This window comes from Varanus komodoensis, unplaced genomic scaffold (assembly GCF_004798865.1).
Source record: "Varanus komodoensis strain SLA01 unplaced genomic scaffold, ASM479886v1 scaffold29_1, whole genome shotgun sequence".
Classification (NCBI taxonomy): domain Eukaryota; kingdom Metazoa; phylum Chordata; class Lepidosauria; order Squamata; family Varanidae; genus Varanus; species Varanus komodoensis.
Genome location: NW_025335759.1, coordinates 10,387,422 through 10,403,731, shown reverse-complemented (window position 1 = coordinate 10,403,731; position 16,310 = coordinate 10,387,422). Strand labels below are relative to the sequence as shown.

The 16,310-nt window shown below is 52.3% G+C and overlaps 1 protein-coding gene and 1 long non-coding RNA gene across 2 annotated transcripts; both read left to right on the top strand.

Moving 5' to 3' along the window:
* Positions 1-4,880: 4,880 nt before the first annotated feature.
* LOC123025760 (carcinoembryonic antigen-related cell adhesion molecule 4-like) lies at positions 4,881-10,799 on the top strand. Its single transcript, XM_044434742.1, has 6 exons — positions 4,881-4,900; positions 5,327-5,692; positions 8,176-8,277; positions 8,570-8,652; positions 9,567-9,608; positions 10,535-10,799. The coding sequence occupies exons 2-6, from the start codon at positions 5,419-5,421 to the stop codon at positions 10,580-10,582; spliced, it is 549 nt and encodes a 182-aa protein (XP_044290677.1). The 5' UTR covers positions 4,881-4,900; positions 5,327-5,418; the 3' UTR covers positions 10,583-10,799.
* Positions 10,800-12,218: 1,419 nt separating this feature from the next.
* LOC123025761 lies at positions 12,219-14,989 on the top strand. Its single transcript, XR_006415176.1, has 3 exons — positions 12,219-12,270; positions 13,062-13,436; positions 14,696-14,989. It is a non-coding gene; the product is annotated as an uncharacterized LOC123025761 (long non-coding RNA).
* Positions 14,990-16,310: the final 1,321 nt, after the last annotated feature.

The window sequence follows — 16,310 nt, the reverse complement described above, 5'->3', positions numbered from 1 at the left end:
GCGCGCGCGCGCGCGCGCGCGCGAGAGAGAGAGAGAGAGAGGCTGGATTTATCCATCCTAGCTGGATGAACGTCCTTCCTAGCAGCATCACAGCATTCCTAAAACTATGCTTTCCTATTCAGGCCCTCTGCTGGAAACACGCCGCAGTGGCCTTTGGATAATCCTGGGCTCCTCGGCTGCGATCCTGGCCTTGACCAGTGCCCTGCTCTACTTCCTTCTCCGTGAGTAAGACACTCAAAGCAAGCAGCCCAGACTGCTGAGGTCTCTTCTCAGCTACTGGGCAACCAGTCACTAGAACCATAAGGGGATGGGGACCCAGCACTCCTGGGTTCTTTCCTGGATCCAGAAGGGCATGTGCCGGAAGGGTTCCAATTAGCTGCTTCAAAGTGTAAATCTGTGGGTTGAATGTAAACGTTTGACACCACTTTTCTCCCTCATTCAGGCACCCGTTGTCGAAAGAATCACATCCCTAACCAGAGTGCACTCACGTTCTACTCGAACCTTTCCAGTTCTGAAGAGGTAAAGTCTTGGGGTAGAGATGCTGGTACTGTTTCCATGGCTGGTACTATTGCACACTGATTTTCAGGATCCACAGCAAACTTAGTGCTGGTAAAAATGTGAACTGTGTACAAAGCCTTTTTCCAGAGAAGAGGGCCAGGAAATGACAAACAGCAAGAGGATGTGTTATGACTTAATGTTTTACATCATCCCGTCTGCTAAGAAGCCTCAGTGTGGATTCTGGAGTATGTTTAAAGTACACAGGCGCTCTCTGTTCACACGGTCAGCAGAGAATGTGCCTTGTACTGCAGAAGCCTTCTAGCATTTCCCCAAAATTGCATGAGGTTTCAGAGCAGAGGAAGAACATGAGGAAGCTTGGGGAAATTCTCCCCTGGCTGATCTTGAGAGAGCTTAAGCTGCATGTCTCCAACTGAGTGCTATGCCAGTAATTTAGATCTGTTTTTTCTGATCATTTGAACTGGAGGTGGGGAAGGATCAGGATGAAATCACATACTGTATGTCCTTCTGAGCAGAGCACGTGAATTTTCTCAGGGCTTGTGTAAGGTGCAAGAATTTCCCTTTGGGCCTGGAGAGGTACTGACATTCTTGTGGCTGCACACCCTGGATGGGGTTTTCCTTGCCAGCTGCACCCTTTAACTGCAAAAGCCTCATTCCACCTGCTCAGGAAGGGAACTCTCCTCTTTCGTCTCAGCCTCTGCACCTGCAAGTCTGTTTACTCCTTGCCTGGACAAAGAGGCGGCCACACCAGCCCGAGTGGGAAGAGCTAGCAGACTCTTTGCCAGCTCAGGCTGCGTGGGGGAAGAGGAGGTGCTGCTGCGTCGGCGAAGGCCCTTCTCGCCCTCCTGGGCAGGGAGGTGACATTCGCAGCTTCCCTCCTGAGCAGGAGAGAAGCACCTTTCCACCCTGGAGGACAGCAACTCACACCTTTGCCGGTGCAGGTGATAACGGGTGCCCCTCAGAGCACCTCTTGTGTGCCTCCGTGGGCCCAGAGGGTGACCCTAACAGTCCTCGCAGCTGGTTGCCCTTCCGTGGGCACTACCCCAAAGCATGGGCAAGTGGCAGAGCACCCTCGGGACAGGGAGCCTCGGGATGGCTATGCCAATGGGGCTCCTTATCCCTTGCAGCTTTGATGCCGAGATTTCAGAGCTATCCTTGGAGCTCCATTCCGGTGAGCCCGTTTGGCAGCAACATAGGACGACTCCTAGAAAGTGCTGAATAGCGCAGCAGTGGAACAGTTCACTCCACCCCTTTCAAAAACATTTGAAGAAAGAATCCTGACCCCGTTGGGCAGCTCAGGATGCTGGAGGACAGTCTATGGCAGTCCCCATTCCCCGCCCTGTTGAAGAAATGCTTCCCCTGTGCATGTAAGAGGCAGAAAAGCAGCTGCCTTTTCTGTAAGTATTGAAGAGTTTCTCAGAACGGCACCAGAGGGCTAGCGACCCCTCCCTTCTAGTCCAGCTTCCTCCGGAATGGGGCCTCCCAGCGTCTGGGGCTTCAGATCCCATCAGCCCCCACCAGCATAAGAAAAAGTCAGGAGTACGGGAAGACAGGGTGTCCGATACATCGGAAGGGTGCCTGTTGGGAGAAGGCTGCACAGTGATTCAGCGGCTGCCGCTGCTTCTCCTGGGGAATAGCCACAAATGACCTTCAGCATCCTTCTTTCTTTTAAACAAACGATCCAGGGAAACCCCAGGATAGCCCGTGCTGTCAGCAACATATACCAGGTAAGTGGAGGCCCCTCACGCTTCGCTTTTTTCTGACCTCTCCCAGAGAAAGCCAAGAAGGAATAAAGGGGGGAATGCACCCGGTGTCTTGTCCAGTCTGTTTCTCACTGATGTAACTCCATTTTTCACAGAACCTGGAGCCAGGAAACCAAGCTGTGTACTGAGGGACCCGAATGCAGAGTGCCAGTGTCTTCAGGCCTTGCCCGAGGATGGACCGATTTGCCGACCTCAGTTTCATTCGGGGTCACAGCCTGTTCCATCCCGGATGCTCAGCACATGGCATTTTTTCTCACTCTGTATGACAATGTACACAGTCTATCAAGCGCATTTTAATACACATTTTAAGAGAGCATTTTTCTCAGCTCCGCAGGACAGTTTTGCATGTACTCATCCATATCAGCTCTAAAGTCTCTGTGCAGAAGGATTTCGGGAAGGAGGGGTGGCAGCTGGAGGAGGTGAAGCACACGTGGGCAAAACCCCTGGCCGGCCCAGAGGGTTCACATGCAATGAAGAGCATAAGGTCCATACCGTTTTCAGCAAGTGCCCCGGACAGCAGGGGTCAGGCTCCAAATGAAGGATTTGGGGCTCTGGCCCCACTGGGCCATCCCCTAATACTGCCTCTGAAGCTGATATGGCGACAACTACCAGAGTCCACCAGGGCTGAGCTGCAGCATCTTGCTGGACCTGCTTCTGAGAAGTCCCCTCCTTGTCCGTCTTAAAGGAGGCGGATCTGCCGGCATCAGCCTGGAGGGGCCAGGACCTTCTCGGGCTTCCCAGTTCCACTGGGGCAACCTCTTCTTGGGAACATCTGGCGTGGGGAGCTCCTGCTTCTCCTTCGAGGAGGAATCCCCCGGAAGGACCCCCTACGAGGAGAAGTGTCCTACCCGAGTCCCCTGAGACAGGGCTGAGCAGGACGAAGCTCGAGTTTGATCCCGTATGGGGCAGCTTCATGCATTCATGGGACACTTTCCCTTGCACTGCTATAAACAAATTTAGGGAACAGTGACTTGTGCAAGAGCTGAGGTTATGGAGAGGAACTGAAGCTCATGACAGCAAGGGGAAGCTGGGCTGAACCACGAGCTGCTTCACGCTTTGCATTTTGCAAGGATCTTCATCTGCAAGGGTTCCCACCTCTTCTCTGCAAAGGACCCACACAACTTGGGACTGAATCAGCAGAAGCCCGGGTGCCTCATGGCTAAGGAGCTGTCCACTCTGAGCCAGAGTCGGTCATTTCCCAGCCATAACTGAGGGGATTGTATGAGTCCTGATTCTGAGAATACAAATCCCAATAAAGGCTTTCTTGCAACATGTCTTGCGATCTTTTTACCAGCCGGTTGATGCAATGTATGGAAACGCAAACAGTTTCACTGGGGAGCCCTGCACAGGTTGGGTCAAACAAACGATGTGGCAGGACATGGGCGCCCAGAGACGAGGCAGAGGCACTGGGACGAGGGCAAGAGAGCGTCAAGTGGGGCAGAGCCCGAAATCCAATTGAAAGATCTAATGGCAGGTCCAAGCTGTAGTTATGCTTTGGGCCAAGCTCAGAAAGCAGGAGGAAAAGCAGAGGAGCTGGTGGCACCTTGACGCAGGATGAAAGGGCAGGAGACACAGCGACCAGGGGGACCTGGGATGCTGAGGCAGCAAGGTACAGACTCTCCAGCAGACCGGAGGAGCTGCATCGCGGAGGCCAGGCCTGGGGGGAAGGGCTGGACTCCCAGCTGGCGCGCATCGGCAGACTGAAAGCTTCAGCGGGGCCTGGGACCGATCTGCGAATACAGCAGAGGTGGTTCTGCCTCCGGCCACCAATGCAGCCCAGATCCTGACAGAATGGCATACAAGGTGTATTTTTATATGTATGTAAATAAATACGTATGTATTTATGATGTTGGAAGCCGCCCCAAGGCTTATGCAAATAGGATGGCATACACACATTCCAAATAAATAAAATAAATAAATAAATAAATAAATAAAGGGGCAGGGAAATGCGGCATCAGGATGGGATTCCTGCAGGGCTATCCCCACTGGGCGATGCACGTGCTCTTAAGATGCTTCCGTCCCACCTGAACACACGCTCAAACTCCCATCTGGGGTGCTTAATATACGACCGGTTCTGACGGTGTTCTGCTGCCGCTTCAAATCAGCTGCCAACCGTGACTTCCCAGAAGGGGCGGCATAGAAAGCAACCTGCCCAGTTTCTCACAGTTTCCCGCTCGTAGCATCTCTCGGCCGCGTACAGATGTGGAAACGGGGCCGGGCCGGGCTGCGGATGTCTCGCTCTCCGCCGGCTCCGGGTTTCTCAGAAGGATAAGCGGGAAAGGGGCGAGGGGAACGGAGCAGCCCTGAGGGGGCCAGCGCGGCATTCGGGGGCTGCCTCGCTTCGCCCCTCCGGAGGAAGCCCGCGCCCCTGCCCCGCCTGCCCCGGCGCCGCTCCCGCTTCTGCGCCGCCCAGCCCCGCCGGTCCGAGCGCGCGGCGCCGCTTCTTGCCCCCGCCGGGCGCGGGGCGAGGCCGCCTCCCTTCGCCCGCCCCCCAACTTCCTTCCCCTTCTGCGCTCGCCAGCGGCTGCGCCCCTGCTCCGGCTCCGTGGTGCAGCGCCCGCGTCCCCTGGCCCGGCGGTTCTCGGCGGAAGGGCGCGGCGGGCTGCGTTCCCACCGGGCCGGTGCGCGCAGCACGGGCCGGGGAGCGGGCAGCGAGCCGGGCACTCGGCCGTCGCCTCGGCCGTCGCCTGCAATGGGGAGAGCCGGGCCGGGCCGTCTGGGGCAGTCGCCCTCGGGGAGGCGGCGCTCCTGGCCGGCGGCGCTCCTGGGAGGTGAAAGTGGTCGCGGGCCCTTTGACTCTCCAAGCTTCTCCGTTTCTCCTTGTACTGGGTCACCAGCTGCTTGTATTCCGCAAGCTGGTAGCCGGGCAGGGTGTCGCACTACAGTTCCCATTAATTCATTCCTTGCGAGAATGAAAAAGCCAGACCAACAAGACTGGGGGTGGAATGGATTGATTGATGTCTTGAAAGCCCTCACACCTGCCAGCAACTGTTGATTTTGCCTTCAATATGTATTTTGAGTTCACTCTTGTATTCTCCTCACTGCAGCCTCCATCCTCAGTTCCTGCCTCCCGCTGACTCAAGCCCAGGAAGTAATACCCATCACACGGACACCCGAAAATCCGAGAACAGGACAGAACATGACCCTAAGAGCAGGAGGAACCTTGGAAAAGGTTGTCCTGTGCAGCTGGTTCCGAGGGACAGTAACTGATGTGACAAAGCGGATCTTTGTCTATTACTTACCTCCACTTACTCAAGGGCAAGTTAATGGACCTTCCTATACTGGGCGAGAGACGGCGGGCCCAGACTGCTCCCTTCACATCCGTAATTTAACATTAAATGACTCTGGAAACTATACTTTGTCAAAAGTTGGAGCTGTGACTGCAGTTGGCCACGTGACCATAGAGTTCTCAGGTAGGATTCACTTGTTCGTCAGCCGTTCTGACTCCTGTGTCCCACCCAGAGTTCATCCTAGAATCCCCTCTGTTCTGACTAAAGTTCAAAGAATTTGTCAGGTTAGCTTTCACTCAGTTTTTCATTTTTCCACTCTTTCCGAGCATCTTTCATTCCATACATGCACCAATTTGCATTATTACTTTAAAAATCTGCATGAACATGTTTTAAAATGTTTGCGTGCATTTCTCCTAACCTTTGAGAGTTTGCACATATGTTTCCTAATATACCCACAGAGCTGGTCATCATTTCGGGTTAATTTCTCTGGAGTACAAGCATGGCAGCTTTAGTTGTGACAGTGGCTCACGATCCCACCTGCTGGAGGGGTGCCAGCATCCTCAGTTGGGAATGGGGTGCTGTTCATGGTAGGACGATGCCTTGAGTTTGCAGGAGCTGAATAGGAGCTGTCAAGGATAGGACTTTTGGGGGTCATTCGTTCATAGGGGCAGCCTAAGTCCCAGACAACCTGACAGCATGTGGCCGCAGCAAGCGGCCCTCCAGCGGAGCTGGGCAGAATCGGGTGGTGCTGCCTCCAAAGGCTGAGCAGCCCTCCAGATGGTTCCAGGGCATCGGGCGGCAACACTGTGCTGAGGTGGGTGGAGCTAACTGAAAGAGGTGTTACTAATGCCTCCAGAAGCTGCTGCTGTGAGCTCAGCTCTTCCCTTCTTGCCTTTCGGCTCCAGAACACCAGACCGTCTCTTTGTAATGCAAGTCTTTATTGGTACTTCACAGCTGCAAGACAAAGCAGCCATGTTATAATAATGATGATGATGATGATGATGATGATGATGATGATGATGAATCCTTGAGTGAGATGGAAGATGACCCCCGGTCATGTCCTGAATGTCGCGCCCAAACAAGGGACTTCTCCCACACATCCTTCCCTTTTGATGACTTTCCGGGAGGCACCCGTGGGGTGGCTCCCACCGGGAAGGGCCAGCCAGTGAGGCCCACACAAGCCCTCTAACTGAGCAGCTCCTCTCTGCCAGGGCCTCGTTATGGGGTCAGGGACTGGGTGAGGCATGGGCTCTCCCTCTTCCTCTGCTTCAGCTTCTCTCGTCTCTTCCAAAATGTTCCCTGGAGGACACTTCAAAGGCCAGTCCCTCTCCCTGAGGTTCCAGAACTCCCACTACTGTATCATCAAGGTCTTCTTCAAATCTGAAGTACGACGCCTCTGTCATGCCCACCAAGAATGGCAGTCTAGCTCACCTGTTCCACTCCTGACCATCCCAGGGGAGGTTCTAGTGCATGAGATCCACGGGTCCCCATTGCGGGACACAACGCAATGGAAAGGTTCACTGAAACAGCCTGAGACATGGAAGAATCCATCCACCATCCCTTTCCAAGGAGTTTAGAATCAACTTTCCATCCTACCATATTGTATTGAAGAATTGATCCCAGAGAATGGTAACAGCTCGACCCCTTTCTTGCTGCTGCTAATACTTCAGTCTAATCTGTCATCTAAATCCAGTTTTGCTCATTCATATTTTTGCATGGTAAAAGCTAGTTGGTTGAAAGAGCAGTCTTTTGGCCAAAATCAGGCTGAGAAAGCTGCAGCACATAGGAGTGTGCGTACTTGTGAGAGGGGCTGTGGCAACTGAGCTTGATTTTGCAAGCCGTTGCACTTTCATTTAATACGGGCTGATGCCTTTCACGAACACAGCATCTCTATCTTTTGTTTGTCTGGCTTCAGTTCAAGGCACAGAAGAAAAGCCAGTTAAAAATTAAAAAGTGGCCAACCCAACTCTAGTCCTGAATCCTCTGGTCCTAGAAGTCAGGAGAGGAGATGGCATCTTAGTTTCATTCTTTTGAGCTGTGAACTGAAACTCAGCCTCTGAAATTTGCTCTTCTCCATATTGTATACAAGAGTTGCCAGTCAACACACACACACACACAACTTGGCATGTTTTATGGGGAAAGTGCACCCCAAAATTCAGACATTACTGAAAAAAAAAATTCAGAAGTGAACAGTATGACTTGAAAAAGATGTGTCTCTCAAACAAAATTGCATGTAACTTGGTATGCATTAGGAGACATGCATACATAACTGAATGGAAATGTCCATGCAAACATTTTTCATAAGAAACATTCTCAACATTCCAGGTGAACCAAACGTTGAACTGTGAGAAACCCACAGACTCACCTCACCCACTTCAGGAGACTCTAGAAATCAGACTCTGTGCCACAGCTTGGTCCATATTTCTCAGATCTGCTGTACTTTCTCAAATCAGGCACCGCTGCAGAGAGAATTCACCTCTGGGCCAGGCACTAATGCAGACATATGCAGACCTCACTGCAGACATAGTCGCAGATGGTATCCCTTTCAGCCTGTGTTTTTAAACTGATATCCGTTCAGTTCTTCATCCACAAGGCTGACAGACTAGGTGAACGCCTGTCCTTTTCCACATAATCATGAAGTTCTCAAAATACCTTTCCTTCTGCAGTTCCTGTTCAGGATAACTCTTCTTCCCACCCTGTATTGGTGATCATCGTGTCCTTGGCTGCCACACTGGCTTTGATTGGATCCCTGCATTGCTTCTTTCTCTGTGAGTAAGATGTTGACCTGGCCACTAAGAGCACGGAAGTCCTTGCCTGGCTACAAAAAATAGGATGGGAATGGTGAATGCTGCCTGGAGCAGGGAAGGATTGGCACCTGGTTCTGGGCTTCCCTTCCTGGTTAAGGAAGGGGATCTGTTGCATGGCGCCCTGTTAGTGGCTTCCGTCTGTACCTCTGATCTTGCCTCCTTTGTGCTACCAATATAAAGTCACACATTTAAAACAAAATTAGGGTGTGGGTGGAATGTTAGGGTTTGATTCCCAGCCTTCTCCCTCACTCAGGTGCCCGTTGCCAAAAGAAGAGAATGTCTACCCAGGCCAACACCGTGGCTTCACTTTATGAGAATGTTCCTGCTTCTAGACAGGTAAGGCCTTGGATCAGAGGGACAAGCCATTCCCACTGCTGAGAAATAGTTTCCGCTGATGTTGAGAATCCGTGCCAAGCACAATGCGATTCCTAACAGAATTAGGGGCAAGTTCTCTGCCCTAGAGGTCTTACAATCAGTGGCACATGAGGAGAGGAGGGCTGGGCTGTAAAGAGGATGAGTAAAGAGGAAGAGTAACGAGTAAACGAGTAAAGAGGATGGGGGAACAGGCTGTGAGGGAGCACTCACTTTGCCTGCTGGTCGCCGCTTCAATCTGCAGCTTCTCTGGGGAGAGCCGGGTGGGAGCCTTGCCTGAAACATGGGAGAGCTCCTGCCAGTCCGTGTCAGCAGTATTGGGCCAAATGGACCAACAGTGCTACGCGAGGAATGATAAGTGGATTTCCAGCTTTTAAGGCAGGCAGAACATCTAGCCACGCTCACTGGGCCAGCTCTTCAGCAAGGTCCACCACTGCCTGGACGTGCACACGGTGGGCGTGTCGTGAGCAGAGCCGGCTGGTGCCGGAGGTCAGACTAGATGGCCCGGGAGACCTCTTCTGGCTCGCGCTGCTTCTGTGTTTCTATGCCTGCCCAACACCCCAGGAAGCGACTTGGCTGGAGGCTCTCCTGGGAGATTGCAGCCAGGCCAGGGGTCCATTTGGGACCACCAGGAGAAAGTCTTTCTGATGGGGATGCAGGAGGCTAGTTTGCCATGTAGCCCAACTTTCTGCTCCCAACGCTGCGACTTCAGCTCCACGCGAGCATAGTGAATGGTCAGGAATACTGGGAGTCCGTGGTCCAAAACATCTGGAAGGGACCAGGTCGGGGAAGATTGCCCAATGATTCAGCGGCTGTGGCTGCTTCTACTGGTGAATGGCTTTCAGCAGCCTTCTTTCTTCTTTAAAAAATGGATACAGGTCAAGAAAGGGAACTCCTCTGAGGCCAGCAACATATACGAGGTAAGTGGAGGCCCACGCTTCATCCTTCTCTCAGAAAGGGTCTCCAACAGACCCAGAGAAAGCCAGGATCAGGACCGAAGAGAAGCATATGGTCCCTGTGTTCTCCAGGGAGGATCGGCCTCTTGTGTCTCAGAGAGCTGAGCTAGTTAAAACAACATTTTAACACCGTTTAATGTTTATAGATTTTATTGTGCAGCCAGGGTGTTTCTGGGTTATAATTGTTATGGTTACGTATATTGTATTTATTTATTTATTTCTGTGAGCTGTCCCAAGGCTATATAGCAAGGGGACGGCATATAAAAACTTTAGATAGATAGATAGATAGATAGATAGATAGATAGATAGATGATAGATGATAGATAGCTCAGTAGGTGCAGGGTTCCCCCCGTCCCTGCAGGGTTAGGTATCTCTACCTGCTGGAATTCCCTCTGTGTTCAGCTCTACACAGGTACGAGAGGTCTCCCTACTTGCATATCTGGGTAGCTTCCAGATGGGGGGGGGGGCTCCTGGTACGACAGTCGAAAGGTATCGCACGGCTCTTTTGCCTCATCAGTGAGACAAGCGACTGAAGCAGCAGTGGGAAGCACAGGAGAGTTGCAAAGAAGGATCGCACCCGTACAGCTTCTAAAATTCTGTGAAGGCGGCAGGACACTTGCAGAATAAAGCCTTGGGTGGAGACCGCCCTGGTCGCTGGGAGTCCAGCCCGGGGTGTCCACATTCATGCAAAGGCCAACCTGCAGTCAGCATAGGTTAAGCAAACTGAAACATTGGATTTCGTTGGCTAGTCTTCCATAAATAGATCCTGCTTCCAGGAGTAAGAGATAGAAGACCACCCCATTGATATGGTGACCAGGAAAACCAAGGAAAACCTGAAAGAGCTTGAGATTGGGGACTGTATCCAGCACTATTTCCATTTTTCTCTTCAGACTCTGCAGCCAGGAGGCGAAAATGTGTACAATGAGCTGAAGAGCTAATGCAGGAATCCCTCCAACCACTGGCGCGACTCCTAACTCTGAATCCTAATTTAACTCAAGACTTCAGGGGAGCGTGGTTTCCTTGCTTGCATTTCTGTTTCTTTTTGGCCATGTGAAAAGTTCTATAGATTTCCATAGATATTTTTGTAAATATTAAATTTTCAAGAGACCTTTCCCACTGAATAAAGCATCTTGGTAAGGATTTTCCAAACGGGCATTTTGTGTGTGCTCATCTTCTGTGCATACATTTTTGTACAGAGGTCTATGGATCTGAACAGCAAATTGCATGCCAGCTCATGCACAGGGTGAGTCTGGTAAGCTCACACTGAAATGCCGACCAACACATTTCTCACCCTTCCATTCTTTGAGAACATAAAGGAGGCCCAGTCTTCAATTTGGGCCATTTTGCTGCTGAAAAGAATCTTGCATGGCTGGTTGACTAGAGAGAGGACGATGTTCCGCCAGAGCCCCTGAGGGCTGTTGCGAGTTGGAAGGGGAACATGGACCAGCCGAAGTGATGGTGCAATCCATCAATTTATTTATTTAAAATATGTCTATGCCACCCCCATCGCAACAAAGCAGCATCTACATGCCAGAGAATTCCCTAACTAGGCAATATTTCTAAGGAATGAGGCGATGCCATTGAGAGTTTCACCGACTCAGCAAAGAGTCCTCTGGTGCATTGAAAGGCCAAGAGGTTTTGCTGCAACTGGCTGTCCCTCTGGCAGAGAATTTTCCAGCAGATTGTCTTTGCGTGTGTGTCAACTGACCAGGAAAATGCTCTGCACGTTGGCTCCAAAGGAAGTCCCACTGAGTAATTCCAGAGTCCCATTGCTCCCAGCTACCTGGACACAGGGAGCGTGTGACTGGCGCTTTCCCACTCCACTGGGCTCACCGGCACTTGGTCAAGCCTGTGCCCTGCTCCTTTCTCTCACGCTTTTCCAGCCACTCGGGCTCCATCCATCCGTGCCCAAATGCTTCCTTGGGCGTCCATCCAGCTCTCGGACATCAGCACCGGACCAGTTCCCTTCTCCGCCTCCAGCAAAGCATCTGAAGGCCCAGGTCTGAGCCCTGCCATCTCCAGCGAGGGCCGGGAAAGTCCTGCCTGATTCCCCTGGCGAGGCGAGGCTGCCGCCCAGTGCTCACAGTATGGGGCGCTATGGAGCTGGACTCACGGCACGTGCGCACGTGGCGAGCTCTCGCTGGTGTGAACGGGGCTTTCCTCCAATGCATGCGCCGGAGTGGCGCCCCAAGAACGCGCGGGAGAGGCGCGATTCGGGCATCCCAGAGCAGTTCTGCCGGTCGCCTCCTTCTCGCTCCCGCCTACGCGGGCATCCTCTTCGGTTTTCCTCGCGTATCGGCGCGGCCCTGCCCAGCTGCCTTCCGAGAAACGCGCCCGCCCGCCCGCGAACTCGCTGGCCGCCGTCACCATGCGCTCGCCTCTCCTCCCCGGCGGGCGCGCCCGGGCAGCGCTTCTCCTCCAGAGCTCCGGCCGGGGAAGAGCTCGTGGGTCGGGCGGCGAGCGCGCAGGGCCGCCGCTGTCCCGTCAGACGCCAAGCGCAGCGAGGACCGCGACCAGCGGGCGGCGGCGAGCGAGCCGCATGCGGACGAGGCGGGCGGAGCAGCGGCCGCGGGCCACTTGCGGGGCGCCGGGCTGCGGGGCTCCTGGCGGGCGGCGCTCCTCACAGGTGAAGCTCAGAGCAGGGCGACTCAGGCCCCCATCGGGCGGCTTTCAAGGGGGACTGGGCAACCCCCCATGGCCACTGCGAGTCCTGATGGCTAATGCTACCTAGGTGCACCAGTTGCTGGGGAACATGGGCCAGAGGGTGCCGTGGCCTGTGTGCCCTGCTCGTGGGAGCCCATGGGCAGCTGCTTGGCAAGGTGTGAGCAGAGCGCTGGGCCTGATGGACCCGGTCGGATCCAGCGTCGCTCTTCCCGTGTTCGTATGTCTCCGGTTCCCGGCGTGACAAACGGCTCCCTCTATTTCCGCCCCACGCACTTGGAGGGAGGGCTGGATTATCTGCCTGATCCCCAGGGAGGGTCCCCGGTTGCACCCGCTGCTCGAGCTCTCCTCGCACATCCTGGCAGGCCCTGGAAGGGCAGTGGCCGCGTGGATGAGCCCACTGAGGCCACCTGTGCCTGTTTTGTGCTGCCCAGTGTCTCCGCTCACGGCAGCCCTGCGGATGGAAGACCCCCGCAGGGCCCCACCCAGGACCTCCCTGCTTAGCCACTCTACATTCAAGGCTGAGGCGCCCTGCATGGAGGCAACCCATCCAGGAACCGTGCAGGACCAACTCCCGTTTGAGCGTCCGTCTTCGGCTTTGCCTTGCATGATGATCTTCCCCAGGGAATCTCACCTTTCCATGACAGCCTCAGCTCTGCCATTTCTGCTTCTGGAAAAAGCTCTAGCTGGCTGTTGGCACCTAGGTGAGCCCTTCCCCTGAAGCCAAGTTTTCCCCTCTTATTTCTTCCACTGCAGCTTCGCTTCTCAGTTCTTTCCTCCTTCCGATTCATGCCCTGGATGTGATCCCCAAGGAAGTTCCCTTCACATGCAAACCACCAAATCCAGCATTTGGACAAAAGGTCACCCTAACACCGGGAGGAAAGCTGGGTGATGTTATTAGCTGCACTTGGTACAAAGGAAAAGAGAATTGGGCAAAGCGCATCTTAACCTATTACCTACCTCCAAATAAACAAGGGCAAGTGAATGGATCAGCCTACACTGGGCGGGAACTCTTGGATTTCAACTGTTCCCTTCAGATCTGCAGTTTAACCTCTGGTGACTCTGGAAATTATATACTATTAAAAGAGGGAGATGTGGCTGTGATAGGATATGTAACCATAAATGTCACAGGTATGTTTCTCTCATTCTTTTATCCATTTGTTAGATTTATATCCTGCTTTTCCTTTTTTTACTGTTTAGAGAATTCTTTACATCATCTCTCCTCCTCCATCTTATCCCCACAACAACCACCCTGTGAGGTAGGCTGGGCTGAGAGTCTGTGACTGGCCCAAAGTCCCCCAGTGGGCTCCATGGCTGAGTGGGGACTCGAACCCGGATCCCCTGAGTCCCAGTCCCAGGCTCTTCACCACTGCGCCACACTGGCTCTCAGCCGTTCTTCAGTCATTCTGACCCCAGTACAACACCAAGGACTGTGGAGACGAGAAATCTGTCAAATTTTGCTTCACTCTGTTTCTCATTTTTCCCATATTAAGTTTATTTCATCCCATTTCACTATCAGTCATACTTTTGAAAAATTGGCCCTATGTTTGGATGATTTTGTGTGCCTTTCTCCTATGGATGACCACATCCGAATTTCTTTATGCACCCTTCTATATTTGTGTGTGTGTGTACAATATTTATGTCCAACTTTTTTTCCTTCCAAGGAAATCAAGGTAGCATTGCATTTTCCCTGATATAATACCTTTACATAAGCTATTCTGGCAAATGTGCTTTTGTGGAAGAGGCAGGCTGGGAAGGGAATGAAGGTGAGGAAGGAATCCATCCTCTGCAGGCCCCACATCTCCAACCAGGGGGCTATTTTGCCTTGTTGCCCCAGTTAAATTTGCTCGTGTTGATATTCAGGGCAGGCTCAGCTTGCAAGAGCTGTATCTCCACCAACCACACACCGAAGGTCATTCAGCATATTTCAGCTTTTGGGCAATGATAAGGCGTGTTCTGGAGCAGGGTCTGCTAGAACTGTGAGTTCTTATCAGTGGCGGCCTTTGCAAGGCCAAGCAGGCAGGGTGGGCAACACAGATGCCTTCATGGCATGCTAGAAATTTGCAGAAAGTGTTAACCACAGAAGGGAATTTGGTTGCAAGTTAAGTGCTCTCCAGTGATCACAATTATCCCTGCAACACACACAACACCTTCCTCCACATCTTGCTTCTTGCTTCTGGAGTGGGCTTGGCACATCACATAGCTCTCCCGAAACCTGGAGATGTGGGGGTGGGGTTGCGCTTACTAGCAGGGATGGCTCCAACCATGTCTTTTCATTTTTTAAAAAGATATCCTTTCACCCCCTCATCCAGAAGAGTGAGATGCTAGAATCATGGTGGTCTCTCTTGGAACCTCATAAAGTTACTAAAACAAATGCTTTCATATTCCAGATTTGAGGGGAAAAAAGCATCTTTTTCTGGTCTGGCGTTGCCATGGCAATTCTGATGGTCTTCCTGCTAATTCAGAAGAGCTGCCAGAAATACTATCGACACAGAGAGCCGAGGACTCCTGCCTTCTGCTACAAACTATTGAGCAGGAGATGCACATGTTATTTAGGCAAGGAAAGAGATGGAAAAGCAGGACTCCAGAATTCTCCCCTTGACTGTTTGGAAGCATAAAATGGGTGTTGCCTGAGCTACAAAAATAAGACACACATTTAAAATAAACGTATAGAGTGCACTGAATGACAAAATTTGAGTCTGGCATTCTTCCCCCTCATGTAATTGGCTGCCACTTTCAGTAATGGCACCTCAACTATGGAATTCACTGCCCAGGGAAATTTGCCCGGTGCCGACACGGCAGGTGAACCAGGGCCAGGCAAAAACATTTTTATTCACTCAGTATTTTCATGTGTAAGCAATATGTTATCAATATCTTCAGCCAAGTCTTTGTTTTACTTTCTCTTGCTTTTATTAATTTAATTACATCAATTGTTTTGCTTAGTTTTACTTATTGTTTAATTAGAATGCTTTCTTCATTGTTAATCTGTTTTAATATTTTATATATTTATTTAAAACTTTTGCATGCCGTCGCTGACTCGGCATCTCAGGATGGCTCACAATACATACAGTTAAAATACAATAAAATGATCTTTCTAAATAACAAATCGATAAAAAGGTACCTAATGACAAAAAAACAGAAAACAAAGACAGCAACTGTTCAGCGATAAAATGCTAGTTTTTAAAATAGCAATTAAATAAAAAGGTTTTAACCTGGCGCCGAAAAGAATATAAACTCAGCGCCAGGCACGCTTCTCCAAGGAGCACATTCCACTATATTATATGTGGAGTTATTGAGCGTAAACCGTTCAGGGGCCCAAGACGGCTGAATGAACAGTAAGCAAAAAATAAATAAAAGGAGCATCATTCCTGAATGCATCCCCCCCATGTGGATTTTGGAATTCTTCCCAGTGCGGATTTTGAAGAATCCCAGAGTTCCTTGCGTTCTGGGCATTGCGGGCCTGGGGAGGTGGGCTCAGGCTGGCGCGCAAGGCCCCTGCAGGGCGGGTCGTCCCAACTCTCTGAGCGCTGCGCGAATTCCCCACCGGCTTTGCCTGAACCGCGCAGCGCAGCAGAAGCGTGTGCCTGAGACGCAGCTGTTCTGCGCACGTATAAGTAGCGTGTCCGGATTCCTTTGCAGGAAACCATCCTCCGTTGTCCCTTCTTCCACTGGCGCATGCCAGGGCGTTGAACAGGGTGCAACCTGGGGCAGGAGCAGCAGCAAAAGAAGAGGGTCTCTGAGCGCACGCAAAGAGAAATCCCAGCACTGCCGAGCGCGGACGGAAGAAAATGGCACGCTCGCGCGTCGCGTCGTTCCGCGTCTCCTGCTTCTTTCTGAGCGAATGCTCCTCGCCGGCGGGGCGGGGCATGGCCTTCCGCCCGCGGAGCCCCCCTCGCCGGGCTATTCCGCTGTCGTGTCCGCCCCCCACGAAGCCTGCAAGGCGCGCAGCCCCTCGGGCCCATTCTCGGCAAGCGGACGGCGAGGCGGGCTGGGGCGCGGCGGCAG